Source organism: Astatotilapia calliptera, chromosome 18 (assembly GCF_964374335.1).
Source record: "Astatotilapia calliptera chromosome 18, fAstCal68.1, whole genome shotgun sequence".
Lineage (NCBI taxonomy): Eukaryota > Metazoa > Chordata > Actinopteri > Cichliformes > Cichlidae > Astatotilapia > Astatotilapia calliptera.
The window spans coordinates 31,587,161-31,603,880 of NC_137439.1; the positions used below are offsets into that span (position 1 = coordinate 31,587,161).

Sequence of the window (16,720 nt, forward strand, 5' to 3'; positions counted from 1 at the left end):
TTCTGTGCATATGTGTAACATTGTCTTGTGTGGCACAATCTGTGTCTGCATACAAACCTGTGTGTGTTTTATATCCCCCCCCCCCGAAGGCCCTCCTGAGTGAATGAGGATTATGATTAACTACGGGTGAGCCCTTTTGTATTCCTGTGTGTGAGTGTCCTAATTGAATCATAGAAGGTGGCAATGATGGAAAAATTATGAGAATTATGCCAAATTAATATGAATGAGGGTCTCCATCCACAACGTGCACACACGCTTAACTCTTCCCCGTCAGTCTCTGACACTCACACACGCAGTCTGCACCTAACATTGGCCCACTGGTCAATTAATGATGCACTAAACAACCAGTTCCACAGTTAACTGAGGTTTTCTTATTGAAACTCTAAAACTAGACTAAGACAGAGCATGCAGACGCGCGCACACACACACACACACACACACACACACACACACACACACACACACACACACACACACACACACACACACACAGTCAGTAGCGAAAGTAGCCATCAATCACACTCCCAACAGCACACCAAGCCGGCCAGCTGCGTACAGCTATCACTATAGCAACACCAGTCAACTGGTGGCAGCAGAAGTGGGAGGGACGAATACTTTCGACAGTAGTGTTTGTTTGTGTGCGTGCATGCGCGTGTGTGCTTCTGTGATGCTCACTGTGCCTGGATGCAGCAGGAGTTTGTCTGTAGGTGCTGACATGTTATCTGAGAGTCTCATGGCTGCCATGTTGGAGGGTGTGGATCTGTGTGTATAGGCAACGTGAAAAAAAGCTACCGTGTTTGAAGACGCCGATGAGCAGGGATTTGTCAGCTTCACTGTCCCACCAGTCAGCCGGCACCTCAGCATGAAACGGCTGGGGGATCCAGATGTCCAAAACACTGTGGCAGAGATAAACAATGTCAACTAAATAAACTCTGCAGGCTTAGTTTGATCTGGTACTGAATCAATCTTTATTTCAATTTTAAACAGAGCATGAGAAAAAGGCTGAGGTTGAGACGATAGACCATTGAAGCTCGATCAGCTGTAAGCAGGCATTAAAACACAGTAAAGCTGTATGTAGGTTCATTTTACTCAACTAAGATACCCTGATACAACTGAACAACAACATACTGATGCTACCATCACGGTGCCTAAACTCAGCCTTAGACCATGCGAGGGAGGCGGGGTGGGTTAAATCCATTTCCCCCCCAACCAGACTGAGACATCTGGTTTGTCCATGCCTGTAAATAAGCTGAATACTTTCAATTACTCTTAGCTCTTCTATGTTGTAGCGCCAAAACAAAAAATAAATAAATAAAATGCATCCATTATGGAAAGAAAATGGCGTTTCCAGCTAGTTACAGAGAGAAAAGGGTACAATACACAATGGAGCAGAAAGACAGAGCATGACAGGAGGATATAAAAAAAAAACAAACAAAAAAAACCTGGGGAAATGGTCCCTTATCTCTGCAAACAGCAGCATTCCCAGCCTTGGCAACACACACACACACACACACACACACACCAAGACTGGCATGCTAAATCCCCCTGGCATATGTTGGCACGATGGCACCCCGTATGCTCACGTCTGGCACGCGCTGATACACACAAACACACACACACACACGGTAGTCACAGTAGCCACTGAAGGGGGAGGGACAGAGAAGAGGGGGTGAGAGAGATCAACATGGAGTGCATGTGTTCCACATTATAAATGCATTCACATCTGGGTGGCAGCGTGATGGAAGGGGGATGGGAGCTGATGAGAGACTAAAGTGCACTTCAGAAAAAGGCAGGGATGGACAGATGGCAAGGAAAGGGTAGTATGACAGAAAAGAAAGGAGGAAGCCATGAAGGAGCTGTCAGAGTAAGATGAAGCCGACTGCTGAGGTGAGCAGCATATCTAACCTTCACATCCACACCTCTGCACCATGAGGCCTTGTGCCAAATCATAATAGGCAACAGCTTGTCAAAAAACTTCTAAATGGGTCAAAGTGTGATAAAAGGACCGGTCCCCTGATAAAGTAACTGAGTGTTGTGTCTGTCAGAATAGAAAGAACCCTGCCAAAGAGGCCACTAGAACAGCCTGAAATATACTTGAGTAATAATTCATCACAAGTTCATATAAATATCCGCCTCTCATCTCACTTTCATAATGCATCCAATACTTGAAGCCTCTCCATTCCTCTCAAAGTTCTTCTAGGAATAATACTCTCATGCACAGGGTATTTATTGTGTTTATTTCCTTTGACTCGCATCCAACATCCTCATGAGAAAATGCAGGAAAAGCAAGATTTCACAAAGGCAGAGGGCCTTGGGTGTGTCTTTTATGTCAATTACAGCATTTTAATTAAATTTGATCACGGATCAGGCTCAAGATCCCTGAACTTTTGAGAGACTATTTACAATGCCAAAATAGTTTAGAACGGGCTCGTGAGAGCAACAAAAGACACAAAACAAAGATTTGTGCGTGCAAATCAGTCTTCTGTAGTGTGTAAAGATATTGTCCAATAAAGTGAAGAATTAGAAAATAGCACTGAGAAAGTCTACTGACCTGGAGTCTGCACCTTCCAGGATGCGCTCAGCCTGGTCACCTATGACTTCCTGTCGCAGATAATACAGCATTCTCACTCTCAGCAGGACCCTGAGGACGAGGAGGACAGAGTTAGCAATGAGGCTTTGTGATGTACTGGTGGAGAAAAAAAAAAAAAAAAAACTCGTAATGAGGCAACATTTTCAAACCCTCTATTAATTGCTTTTTCCATTATTCAAGTGTTTGATGGGATTTCTGGATCCAAATGCTTCTTCAGTTTTAAAGGAAAACAAACAGAGGCACCAGTGACCGTTATAAACAACCAATATTCCTAGTCTCCCAATGCAATGATATGATGTGAATGACACTGTGAACCCAAGCTCTGAAAGCAAACATAGGATCCAGGCATTAATCAGAGGTGGAGAGGCAACAAAAGCTTGTTTATCAAAAGATGAGATGGTAAGTACTTAAAAAACAAAAAACTCTTTAAACAAGTTAAAACGGCAGCAGATTTTTGGATGGTCTGTGAAGTGAAGGATCATTATAGAATGGCACATCTGCCAAATGGTGGCTAGCGAGGTTTCATTAAGCTAATACATACATGGCAGCATTGACAATGTGCCTACAAAGCTTTAAAATGAGGATTTAAATGCACAGACAGCACTGCAGCCAAGACAGCGTGCACCAAAAGTGCATCACCAACCGAGCATGGATGAAGATACATTTTGTTGTGTGCTATTTTCTAGTAAAAAGCCATCACCTCAACACTCAGTTGGCCTGATAGTGATTTATTTTCAAAACTTTAAATAGCCATTAACAACCATATTAAATGTCATCACAATGCCTCAGTTTCCCATGACATTTTCAAATTGCTTGTTTTTCCTGAACATGAGGCTTCAGATACAAAAATAATGTAAACCCTAGAAAAGAAGCAATAAATATGTGACAAACAAGAACAAGACAATGTCATATAAGATCAAGAAATTAAACTGAATCATCTTCTGTAGTTAACTGGTATTAAATAAAGGATCTTTTAAGAGATTTAGTATGGTTCACATTTTGCGTTACAATGTTCTCTCTTTTGAAAATACAATTCAAATGTTTCAATATAAAATATAGTTCCTATGCATTTGCTACCACTAAGGACAAAATAATTATGGTCATCTCTGGAAAAGAATGAAACGTGTTCCGTATGATAATTAGCTTTGAACGCCTTAACATGTAACATGAATCAGTTTAGCCAAACACTGTGAATCAGATTTGATCTCCTGACACTGGAAATGCTGCTATCTGGGAGATCTGGCTCACTGTAAACATTTGTCACAAGATTTGTCACCAGGATTTAATGCCAGTAAGGATGTTTGGAGCAGGACACAAGGGGAGGACAGCCAGGTTAGGTTGGTTGGTGCAGAGAGGAGATGGATTGAAAGGACTGAGGAATGCTGAAAGGGGAGTTAACGCAAAGTTTGGAGAGGCAGCGAAGAGTGTGTGTGAGTGTGTGTGTGTGGTGAGGGGGGGGGGGGGGGGGTTGGTGTATGAAGACAGTCATTTGCAACTCATTCTGCAGCATGTCTGTGTGTTTGTGCATCAATGGCATCACAAGTTGCAGAGTGTGTGTGTTTGTTGGCAGGCTGTGTGTGCTCATCCATCAATGTGCCAGGTCTGATTAGCCACACAACGCTGTGCTCCAGCCTAGCAGATGGCACCACATAATCACCCCCAAGTGTGTGTATGTGTGCGTGTCTGTGTTTATGTGTGTCTTTCACCCACTTCCAACAGGTCTGCCTGCCTAGCACCTGGCCTGGCATGCAGCCAGAAAAACACACACATGCACATGCACACACAAACTTCCCCTGTAGACAAAAAAAAAAAAAAAAAAAACCCTTGGAATTGAATCGTGAGGCCAAGGAAGCATATCTCCCTGACAACAGGAGAGAGAGCTGACCACACACAAATGACTCAGTGTGTGTGCGACAGGGAAGTCATGAGACTGCTACATCCGTTAAAGTTTTGTTTTTCATCTTCATTTTGTTTTTAAAGCCACAGTACCATCCACTAACTTTCCATCTAAATGAACATTACCCACAACAATGCCTTCGTGCTGCTGGCAACATAAGTTGGCCACTAGCTGCCCTGATGTGCCACGTGCCTTTAGATGTCTGGGAAGTGCCAATACACCCTCCGCAGGGGTCGCTTCATTATCGCATAGATGCAGCCATTTATAGCCTCTGCACTATTCTCCTAAACAATAGGTGCTGCTGCTCTGACCATTTTGCGTCATACGCACTGATCAGGAGCAGCAGTGTTTTTTTCCCCCCCCCAAAGTTCTTTCCACAAACTCTAGTTTTCAAACATTTGCCACATCGTACACTTGTGTCTTCAACCCAGCAGCGACGGCCGTGCCATCAACTTACAAAAATCAAGAGGTGCATGACTAGCCGACACGCCACAAAGATTGTGTCTGTCAACATCATAACACAGGATATGATGTGGAAAGTTGTCATGTGACAAGCATAAAAACGGACTAACTTGTTACAATGATGTTTCAGGTGTCTCTTGTAGCTATCCTCTTGCAGTAAGTGGTCAGGATTACAGCTAGCCAGCCAATCAGCACGCGGAGTCTGTGGAGGTGGGGCCTGGGGCTTCCCCTTTTTGCCCTTCCTGCCCCTGGGCACAGGGGTTGAGAGACCTAAAGGGAAAGACAGAAGATGGTGAGGCAATAGTCAGGGGCGTCTACAAATAACGACCTCTCAACTTTTATGATACATTGTTAACAAGTCAGCACAGTTTCATACAGAAAACATGACAGCATTTTGCAACTGCAGTCTGTTTGTTTCCACTTGTTGTTCTTGGCCTCTCTTTTTCCTTCTCCTTCCCCAGACCCGGAATTCTCAGGGCGCTCGAGTAACCACCGAGCAGGCCCTAAAACTGCCTACAGTGTATATTTAGTGCAATCAGGGCTGAGAGTAAGGCGTGTGTTACCAGAGTGGTTGGTAAGCGTCCTTGTGGTCCCATCTTCGCTCGGAGTGATCAGGTCCCAGATGAAACTTTTGATGTTTTCATCTCCACGGTAATGTAACAGACAGTAGGCCAGGAGGGCTCTGCAGATTGTTTCCACATCGCTCTCCTTCAGCGGGCGCTTGAAGCGGCCGTGAGCCAGAATGTCGCTCCATCTACCCCAACTGGAGACATTGAAGGGAAATATGAATGCCACCACTCTGTCAGTATCTATGCCAGTCTTTCATATGCAATATTTAATGGCCAACATTAGTTTAAATGCAGACATCACTATTGCTCTGTGAAAATGAACTTGACTTCTTGGATGTGGGAGCAGGTATTCTGGGGGAGACCAACCCCTCCCACCAACAATGGGATGAAAAAATACTGATTGAAACTTGAGCGTTTTTAAAATGGTACTTTTATTTGGTCAGAAATTTAAGTGCAAATAAATACGTTCATTTGTTGAATTTTAATTTTATTTCATTTGTTTTTTACTAAAACTCAAACCGTTCATAATTAAGTGCTACACTATTCTGTGGCTCCCACGATCCATCATGAATTCAACGTACAGACAAGTCCTCAACACGCTTCTGTCAGTCACACAGCCACTATCCCTGCGGAGGCACTCGTTGACATATTTTCACTAGCCCCTTACCCTAACCATCCCAAATGTGTTACACTAACCTCATTCAAACACTACGGTTTAACCCTCAAAAAGCAGCTTGTAGCCATTGAGACCTCAATTTTGCCCCCCCAGGGCTTAGTGCAGTAATTATAAGGTTCCCATTTGAGCATAACACACACAAATGACTGCTGGGTTCCCGTTATGCTGTACCTCCTACCATTCTGCTTACTTAACCATTACTGGCATCCAACTAGTGTAACGCAGACATCACAGTGTTTTCATGGACCACAGTGTATCTCCCCCCACTTCCACAGTGGAACCAACCTAATGGCTGATGTGGTGGCCGGGAATGCTCAGACTCTTATTCTCAACTGAAAAAAATTTTTCCACTGCTGCTGCTTCCCAATATTCAATGAACCATGTGCACCAGCCTACATCTGAAGCCTTTTAAAAAAAGAGGGAAAATGGTGGGTGACAACGAGCGAGAGAGACGGATGATGGGAAAAGACAACAGAGCGGCGAGCAGAGACGACTGGCCCAGTCAGACAGTGTGTTTGTGTGTCCTACAGCCTCAGGCCACGAGACTAGACTGTAACAATAACAACGCTGACATCTCACTAGCACCACTGTTCATTGCATGCATGCACACACACACACACACACACACACACACACACACACACACACACACACACTGACTATTCAAGTCAGGCATGAAAATGGAAGGGCTTGCCAGATAATCAGTCTCCATGGTAAGTATGTCAGTCTCACTGTGTAGTATTCTGCTCTCATATATGTGACTTTACAGACCGTTGTTGAATACAGTCGAGGTTAAAGTTGAGTGAACACAGGACACTGTGTGCAGCAGAATAAGAATGTTTGGTATGTGCATGGTTGTTTGTGGCACTGATTAGCAGATCCAATGGCCTTGACTTCACTGATTTCTGTCTTCTCCACTCCATGTGCATTACCAGACAACCTGCTCTGCCTCATGAACCACAGCTACCATCATCAAATCATATTTAAAATGTTGCTGACATGTGTGGTACTTTATGCCTTGTTTAATACCGCACACGTAAGATAAGGTTAGTTTGCACAGCAGTGTATACTCAAGCAGCCCTTATTCCCTTCCCTATGCAAGATGTGGTTATGCCTCAGTTTATGCTGACACAGCCTACATCCAGCCATTTATTTTCAGCAATACTCCACAATAACCTGGTTATTGTTCTTTTTTTTTTTTTTTTTTTTACAATTTCCTGTCACAGAGAGAGGGATATGCAATCTACTAGTTGCTGCTAAAAACTTGGACCCAAAAGCTAAAGCTGTTTGTTTTAGATCAAGGGGAGTGCCAAGGTCCACTACATATTTATGTGAAAGCAGTGTAGCAGGGAGCGCTAACAGAACGCTAAAGAGCAGCTACCATTGAACTTAGTCAACAAGAAACATGAAGATGTGACAGACCCATAGACCAGCAGGTTCTTCTCCACTCTGAAGCACTCTGATCGAGGGTAGCCCTGCGTTTTGTCTTGGGGCCGCCGTGGTTTGGATGAGGGTTTGCTGGGCTCATCTTCATCGCTCTCCAACTCTGAGAACTCCAGCATCTCTTCCTCTTTGACGCTGCTGAAGTGCCGTGTCTGCTTCCTCACTCTGGGTGTGTCGATAACCAGCGTGTTCTGGAGACAAAAGAGTTTTGTTTGAATAATTTTTGTCACTTTATTAAAAACCTATGTTCAGTTACAGCTGGCCTGAAATATGAAGAGCACTGTCTGCTTTATTCCCATGAAAATGGCCCCATTTGTACATTTCGTGTATATTCTGACTTCTCCAATTCCTGAATACATGGCATCCCCCTGAACCAAATCTGAATAATTGGATATTTGGCCCCACGTTTCATACATGATACTGAGAAATTTGCTGCCTAGCTCAAACATAAACTGGCATTAATTATGTTGTCTAATGAATTACATTTTTGTTCAATTAATTTGAACCACCCCCACCCACTTGCAATCCCATTAATATGCACAAACAGGGCAGTAGTTAGTTCCACAATTATCACAGAGCTGCAGTCATTTCCATTTTAACACGGTACAATAAGAAATCCCAGGGGAGAGGCCTGTATTCATGCTCGTAGAGCTGGATTAAGTGTTCCAGTGGAGGGTCCTCCACAAGAGAGGCAGTAAGGGAGCACGGAGAAGAAGTCGTCAGGAGGGAGAAACGCACACGAGGGGGAAGGGGGTGTAATAAAAAAAAAAAAAAAGGCCAATGATATAGAGAGCGAAGGAACGCAGGAATATAAAGCTGCCAGTTAGCAGAGCGCTCAGTGTGTGTGTGTGTGTGCAAGAATGTGACGGAGGTTGTGTCTCTGTGCGTGTATGTGTGAGCACGAGCCTAAGTGATATCTCTGTACCCTCCAGGCATCTGTGCTCTGTTAAGTGGAGCTAAGCAGCTTACTCTCTCTCGCTCAAACACACACACACACACACACACACACACACACACACACACACACACACACACACACGAGCAGGGAAACATGGGTAATTAAGGAAGAGAGGAGATTCCCAACTGTCAATATTAATCTCTCTCCCCCCTCTCTGTACCTCCCTTCTGTCCCGACTGTCTCACTCTCCAGCCGTCTCACATTATTTAACTACCAATAACTATTGTAACCCCCTTTAAATAACAGAACTCAGCCCAGAGCTTTGTGTCCTCAACTTTGTGAAGTATTTAGATACATGGTGTGACGGTTCTCTGTGGATTTATGGCTACACTGCATGTTCCTGTGTGGTGTGTTAGACGCCAGGTACTTGTGTTTGCCACATGTGTGTAGTACCCGTCCATTGATGGCATCCAAGTCTAGCTCAGCCTTCTTTGCCCATTTCTGCCAGAAGTCTGGATCCTCCAGGGAAATGTCTGTTCGGTTGCCTGTTGCAACAAAACTAGCCTGCAGACAGAGGAACACTTGTTAGCGATTTATTTTTCATATACAGATTCTTTCCCCCCCCCGCCCTCACTGTAATTTTTTTTGTCACCTTAGCAAAAGTGGAGCCCTTGCCCTCGGACTCAATGGTGATGGTGTGCGTTCGTCTCTGGAGGATCTGGTCAATGTCTTCCTCGCAGAATTTTGAGCCTTCGTCTTCCTCGTCCATAAGAGCTCCGTACGCTCCCTTTCTCAGCAGGTCCTCGATTTCTTTCTTTGACAACTGCTGGACCTGGACAATGACGGAAAATATTTATTTCCTCTCTCTTTCTAAAGGGTCAGGTGCTTAACCCAAAGAAGAAGGATATGATAATCTGAAGGATGAACTTTAAAGTGGACTGATGCTGTTATGTGTGGATATATCCGCTGGTGTGAGGTCTCACCCCGCTGTTGGCATTCTCTCGTCCACTCATGCTCTGGAGAACGGCCTTGTCAAGTCCCAGCTTCAGGCTGGCCTTGTCAAACATCTCCCTCTCATAACTGTTCCTGGTGATTAGGCGGTAGATCTTGACAGACTTGGACTGGCCAATACGATGACACCTTGCCTGGGCCTGGAAGAAGACGCATTTAGAGTTGTAAACACATTTCTGCTTTTTTCTGTTGATTCTCAAGGACACTATTCATTTGGAGATGATTGAAGATGCAGCGCAGATTTATTTCAGAGCACACATCGGGGGTGGGGGTGTACCTGGAGGTCATTCTGGGGATTCCAGTCAGAGTCAAAGATAATGCAGGTATCTGCTGCAGTCAAGTTGATGCCGAGTCCTCCAGCTCTCGTGCACAGCAGGAAGACAAAACGATCCGAGTCTGGTCTAGAGAAGCGGTCGATGGCTGCCTGCCGCAGGTTACCACGAACTCTACCATCTATACGTTCATATGGATATCTGGACACGGAGCAAGACAACCGGTCACAATTACAGTTAAAGTGGAATTGCACACAGCAGTACAAGTTTTGTAGCAGAAGCAGAAGTTGTCTCAAGCGGCCTGCAATGCCAGTCTGACCATATTTTAATGGCTCATCGCAGCTAAAATAAACCTGATGGAATGCAGATCCTCTCTTTGTTCTGCTCTGCCGAAAGCTGATGTTGAAAAGTGACGCTCCATTTTGTTTCTCGGTCTGCATTTCACTGCACATGTGAGCATTCCAGTACGAGTCAAAGCGAGATGTCTGTACTCGAGTTCATTAAGTTAGAGATATCTGCATGACACGAGTGCTTAGAGCAGTCGAACCTTATCATCTGACACTTTAGTCATGTTTAACACGAGCATCCGCAATTAGTTCAGTGAGTTACTTTTGGGTAAATCGAGTATTGGATACAACCATGCTGACAAAAACTTGATATTTAACTTCCGCAAACTTCTCACCGTTTCTGGATGAGGTAGTCCTCCAGGATGTCCAGACAGCGGACCATCTGACTGAACACCAGGACTCTGTGACCGCCAGCTTTGAGTTTGGGAAGCAGCTTGTCAATGAGCACCAGCTTTCCGGCAGCCTGAATCATGGCTTGGAGGGCCATGTCTGGCATATCTGCCCCACAACTATGGGAGTCCCTGAACTCCTCAATGATTTTTTCTTCCGCTCCTGTGCAACAAACAAGTTTACAGTTACAAACATTGAGAATTACAAAGTCATTCTTTCATTTTGGGGAGCTGAGTATGTACCATTAATGAGGTAAGGGTGGTTGCAGCATTTCCTCAATTCCATCATGGTGTTGAGGAGGTTGGGGACACTGGCTCCTCCGCCTCCAGCCCCTCCAGCCCCTCCTTTGGACAGGAAAGAGAAGTTCTTCTCCAGAATGGCCCGATAGTATTTCTTCTGGATGTTGGTAAGCTCCACCTAACAAAACAAAAAGTCATTTATTCAAATCATTTTAATTCCAAACTCCAGTGTTGCCAGGACTGAAGTGGGCTTAATGTTTCCCCCCCTTTTATTATATTTGCTTTGTTTAGCAACTGCAGAATCACTGCTGTTCTGGTAAAAGGGTTCTACCTCAATTATGGTCTCCTCCTTCGGGGCCAGGTTCTTTTCCACATCCTCCTTCAGTCTTCTGAGCATCATGGGCTTCAGAATGCCCTGCAGTTTTTGAACCTGATATACACAAAGGACATGTCACTGCAGTGAGAATTCAGCAAACATGAAAAGTCGTCCTACAGCAGAGTATCCCCGTTACCTGTTCTTCAGTCTTAAGGTCTCCAAATTCAGTCATGAATGTTTGTTCAGATGGGAATCTCTCCGGCTCCAGAAAGTTCAGTAAGCTGAAGAGCTCCTCCACAGTATTCTGGAGAGGAGTTCCTGTCAACAGAACTTTGTGCTCCTAGAGAGACGGTGAAGAAAGATTTAGAGTTTCTAAAAATGCAAGCAGGAAATGTTGACAGAGCTTTAACCCACTGAAGAAAATCACATTTGTCCTTTGGTCCTGTGAATCAAAGAAAATTACAACCACATACATCTGCCACTCACCATGTCCATCATTTTGAGTCCCTCCAGTAGTTTGCAGTTTCGGTTTTTGAGACGGTGGGCTTCATCTATCACCACACAGCGCCACGGGATGCTGCGCAGCTCTGGACAGTCAGCCAGAATCATCTCGAAAGTTGTTATCACCGCATGGAACCGATACACTCCCTTTATTATTTTACCCTGGAGAAGTGATTAAAAAAAGAGAGGAAAAGCATGAAGGTCAACAAAACAGTCACCATTTGTTGCAAACGCGAGTCAAAGACAGACTTTGAAACAGAAAAAGTCTGGACATTAACGCTCTGATGTCTTCACCTGAGCATCTGGTTTCGGTGTTGTTTCTTGAGTATTTCTAGTTGTTATGCAGCTTTTAATTCAAACCAGGTCAAACGCCCCAAAACCTCCTCTTGCTATCATAATCTGTAAAGATCTACCTGGAAAAGTCCCAAGCATTTGGTGCATGTGAGAAAGCAGATAGGCTCCGCACGACCTTGAGGATTACCCCAGTCTGGATTATGAACAAGAAGCTAGGCAAGCACACTAAAATGCTGCTTCGCAGGCTTGCTGTGACACAGGTTACACTAAAAGCTGTTAGCAGCATTGCACAAAAAGAGCTTACAGTTTCCGGCTTAAAGCTAGAGGACTAAAAGAGCTTATGCAGCAGAGGAGCGCTGTCCATCCCCAGCTAGCTGAGGTGGTGTTCAGACCTAGAGACCTTCTCACACAGCAGCATCCTGTTTCTGCCTCCCTAATCTACACCTCTATGATCCTTCTCATTTTTCCTCATACAAGCGGTCACAAATATGTTAGCTGCGTAATGAAATATTTGACTTTAAAGCCTATACTATGAAGCAGGATTTAAAGATTTAAAGGTAAACATAAGCAACTCTATTACTAGTACACGTCTCCATAATTGTTACTGGTATGATGCTGTTAATTGCACCCCTAATGTCAAACCCAGAGGAAACCCGGGGATAACTTATTGAATAGATAACTAGCTGTGTGTGAACATTTATCCAGCTCAGGAGGATACCCCGAATATGTTTGAATAGGTTTGCTTTATAGTACAAGGCAAATGTATTAAAGGGGAAAAGGTATTTGATATTTAAATGTTTAATTCCCTCTCACCTGTGCATCTCTGTAGTACATCTCATAGGCCTGGATGGTCTTCCGGCTGGCCTGACTGCCATGGTAGACCACCACGTTGAGCTCAGTCCAGGTTCTGAACTCTCTCTCCCAGTTGGGAATGGTGGAGAGCGGTGCAATGACCAGAAACGGCCCTTCAATGCCCTTCATGTAAATCTCATAGAGGAATGTAATCGACTGGATGGTCTTCCCCAGACCCATCTCATCAGCCAAGATACAGTTACGTCTGTGGGGGGACAAAGGCAGACAGACGCCTTTTATATCACCTGTATTTGCGCACACTGACCACAAATTTCTTAAACAGTCTTCCATAAGCTCTTTGCTTATTACATTGCTTCACCCCTTTGGAAAATCTGTTTTCCAAATCAGTGTTCTAATGACAAAAAAAGCTGGAAAATATTTGGGTGTTAGCTCTCCTGTTGGATTTGACTGAAATGACAATTATTCACATTGGTGCACATAAAAGCACAACAGAGGTCTAAAGGAGATCTGCTTATTTCTAGCTCAAAGTATTTATTCTTGTGCTCTACAGCTCACAATAATCAACTTTTATGCTATACTGGTCTTTGATCCAGCCCCTCAGTTTTTCCCCTTCTTGATGTGCCTGTGACCTCCATATTAGAGATAACTACTCTTTCCGAGTGCAGGGCCTAGAGTAGGAAAAACTGTGTCGAACAGAACTTCCTGACCAGTTTGGAGGCTAAGCTTTCACCTGACAGGGATTATGTGTGCATACACTGATGTGATCATCTGTCTCCCTATGCTCTCTCTCTTCTTCTCTTTGACCTAACCAACTGCTCATTGCTGCCTCTCCCTGAGCCTGGTTCTGCTGGAGGGGAGTTCTTCTATCTCAGCACCGCAAAACGCTCGCTAATAGGGGATTGTTTGTCGGGGTTTTCTCCAGAACACTGTAGAGTTCTGAGAACTCTTTAGCTTAAAAGTATAAAGTGCCTTGAGGGAACTGTTGCTGTGATTTGGCGCTATATTAAAAAACAACAACCCTGAATTGAGCACCACAGAAAAATATGAAGAACACAACAGCTCCAGTTTAAAACAGTCATTTCAATTCCATTTGTGTCGAGCTGCCTTCCTGAACACTTTGGCGGTGTGATTTCAGGCACAGATGATGACGCCAATGGGAAGGCTTAAACAGCAGTGCACCACAGGGCTATTTAATATTCACTTTAATGCCCACTTAAGAATATTAAGTAAGGTGATATCACATGTGCAGACTGACAGAAGCAGTTAGGAGACTAATTCAAAGAAAATGCAATTAATGGTGACTTACGAGTTGTACCAGTTGAAAGTTAGCCAGTTGAGGCCTTCTAGCTGGTATTCCCTGAGTGCGTTGCCGTTCCTGTATTCCCTGGAGCCCTCCAGCTTTTTCCAGTCAGCTGCAGGAGGCCGATCCTGGACACAACAATAAAACAGATAGGGTTATTAAAAAACAGTCAGTGTTAATGACTGCAGTGTTTCATAAAGATGCAGATACTGTTTGTGTGTTTGAGGGGTTAGGATTATGTGTGTTGCTCTGGGTGCTTTTGCTCACTAAAAGCTTTCACCCTTCACAAGTTTTCCTTTGCAAACACTTTTTTCGCCCAAACCCTTTGCGGCAAATAACTGAACCCCAACTGCCTCTCCTGTGAGTCTTCGTCCTGGGAGTGTAACTCCAGAACTACTGAAGGCAATACTGCCCCTTGTTCTGTTTTGCAGTCTTGAAGTTATGCAGAGCATCTTCAGAACAGAATGACAACTACAGTCCAAAATGGTGGAGTTGAGCATTGCTTGTATTGTGTAGGTAGATGGAGACACGACGGCAGAGTAGTCATTCCAGTTTTACTTCTTGGTAATCTACTCAAGTCTGCTACTTGGCAGTCTCCATGAACAAGTATGGCTGGTCATGGAAAAAACAAAAACGCCTACAGGTATGCGGACGTCTGCACGGACCCTTGGGCTCACTGATGACAAGATGTTAGAAGGCATCCAACTGCAGGTGGAGATCCTTTAATCCAGCCAAAGAACAGGGATGGCCAGACAGGAGCCAGCCAGTACGGAAAACATGACAACTGGTCATGAGCATGACAAGCTTTTCTTTTCTTTTAATACATTCAGTGTTTGTTTTCTGTTACATAACACCCTGATTTCAGTTGTGTTTACACTAAACAGCGCCCCTTTCTGGGTAAGTAAAGTTTCAGTCCCAAATTAGCTAAAGGCATTAGCAGCACCGTGCTGTTGAGACAATGAAATACAATCCAGGATGCACACTTGGACAAATTAATGTGATAATACTGCACAGCTTTTAATACAGAACTTTACAACTGGTTGTAGCCATTGGTGGCAGGTATTTTAGCGAGTGAGCTGTACACGTGTTTGATTAGCTCGCAGGACAAAGTCACATTGCAGGAAAAGTTTAACCTAATTCAACTTTTTGGCTAGATGACCCAGGGTTTTTTGGCAGGAGACCTTGCTGACAAAAAAAAACAAAAAAAACCCCAGTGTTAGTACCCCGCTGCACTGACAGACTGGATCCATTCTAATAAATGAAAGGGTTATATCTTTCACACATGGTTTCTGTCAGCAGCCTTAGGATGCCTCACTTTTTAAACCACATATTACAAATGAAACTGATGTTGGGTTATTAAGGATTTTTTGACCAACTAAATTGATGGAATTCATCCTCTGGGGAAAAGGCCCTTGGTCCACACTGCAAATGAGGCTAAAAACTGCCTCCCAATGCTGCCACTATATGATGGAGCATTACGAGCACGGCCCTTAAGGAGAAACAGTAGGCAGGAGTTAAAATAGATGGATGCAGGCTGAGGAAAGAGTGATGGAAGGAGAGACCACAGCCAGTCAGCTGCTTCTGTTCAGCATTAAACACACTGTTAGTGGTTTGGCTTGGCCACAAGAGCAGGGCGTATGTGTGCGAGTGTGTAAGACCGCAAAAACGTGGCCCTGTGGAGAGCAGTTAAGGGAGCTGTAAATCTGGAAGAGGAAGGAGCAGACAGCAGGCCAATACACACGAACACGCCTATAAGGAGGAGACTAGGAGACAGACAGCACCCAAAGCACAGCCACTCACCACTCTCTTAGTGTTGGGCGTGCGTGCTCCGATACGCTCAAATTCGTCTATCTTGGACTGGTCGATGTCGGCCTTCAGCTCCCAGGTGGAGTCTTCATAAGGCAGACTGCACCACTTCACCAGATATAAGGTCACCGTCTGCACACATAAAACACAGGGCGCTTTGGTGAGTGTGGGTGTAGAGAAAAAAAAGAGAGGCTCAAGCCCAATGAAAGAGATCAAAGCACCTCTCCATTTTCATCTGTGCTCTCTGAAACGTCCAGGACACGGTCCACCTCCACATAGTCAGGGTTAAAAGGCTCATCATCCATCTGCAGAGAAAAGAAGTGGAGTTTTAAGATACACTGAATATGAAATAATGAGGCCTTGCAGAGTAAACTCCTCTGTATGAAATGTGTTCTTAGTTTTATCTACCCAGCTTTTCTATTTAACAGCTCTATATGAAACTCAAGTCAGTGTCTGTATAAAGCAAAACTCTGGGGGGGGGGGAAAACAATTTTATAGCCAGCAACATTTCTTGACACATTCCATTCAGAAGCACTCCTTGTGAGTGGTTACTTCCATGCAGCAGAAGGTCTGGTTTGTGGTGCAGCGTTTTGGTCTTACCTCAGTTATAAAGGTGTTGAGTTGTTGCTTGGCCTTAAACCTCTTGACCTTCTGGTGTATCCTCTTGTCCTTTTCTAGTTCCTCCAGGTCAGCCCAGCGACAGTGGAGGTATGAACTGAGAAGCACAAAATAAATTTCACATCAGTCATTTCAAAGAATTGGATGCTATAAACTAGAGGAAGAAAATCGTATGTGCTGTCGTAGGGAGATCTCCAAGTCTATCAGCTAGAGTACTTCTTACAGAAACTGTGTCTCACGGATTAAAGACATTTGTATCTCTGTTCTGGACTGCTTAG

General features: G+C 44.3%; 1 protein-coding gene across 2 annotated transcripts in view; it reads right to left on the minus strand.

The window, feature by feature from the left end:
• The window catches only part of chd7 (chromodomain helicase DNA binding protein 7), a 71,602-nt gene that overhangs the window by 10,391 nt on the left and 44,491 nt on the right, over positions 1 to 16,720 (minus strand). For both annotated transcript variants that reach the window (XM_026150874.2, XM_026150872.2), the window contains exons 9-27: positions 16,425 to 16,539; positions 16,046 to 16,129; positions 15,819 to 15,956; positions 14,025 to 14,146; positions 12,719 to 12,962; positions 11,597 to 11,773; positions 11,307 to 11,450; positions 11,126 to 11,224; positions 10,798 to 10,972; positions 10,501 to 10,717; positions 9,824 to 10,019; positions 9,519 to 9,686; positions 9,188 to 9,367; positions 8,989 to 9,099; positions 7,617 to 7,828; positions 5,513 to 5,712; positions 5,060 to 5,219; positions 2,552 to 2,641; positions 793 to 896 (exon numbers count right to left, since the gene is read on the minus strand). In XM_026150874.2, coding sequence (XP_026006659.2) covers positions 793 to 896; positions 2,552 to 2,641; positions 5,060 to 5,219; positions 5,513 to 5,712; positions 7,617 to 7,828; positions 8,989 to 9,099; positions 9,188 to 9,367; positions 9,519 to 9,686; positions 9,824 to 10,019; positions 10,501 to 10,717; positions 10,798 to 10,972; positions 11,126 to 11,224; positions 11,307 to 11,450; positions 11,597 to 11,773; positions 12,719 to 12,962; positions 14,025 to 14,146; positions 15,819 to 15,956; positions 16,046 to 16,129; positions 16,425 to 16,539 — 2,936 coding nt within the window. The remainder of the gene's footprint in view (positions 1 to 792; positions 897 to 2,551; positions 2,642 to 5,059; positions 5,220 to 5,512; positions 5,713 to 7,616; positions 7,829 to 8,988; positions 9,100 to 9,187; positions 9,368 to 9,518; positions 9,687 to 9,823; positions 10,020 to 10,500; positions 10,718 to 10,797; positions 10,973 to 11,125; positions 11,225 to 11,306; positions 11,451 to 11,596; positions 11,774 to 12,718; positions 12,963 to 14,024; positions 14,147 to 15,818; positions 15,957 to 16,045; positions 16,130 to 16,424; positions 16,540 to 16,720) is intronic.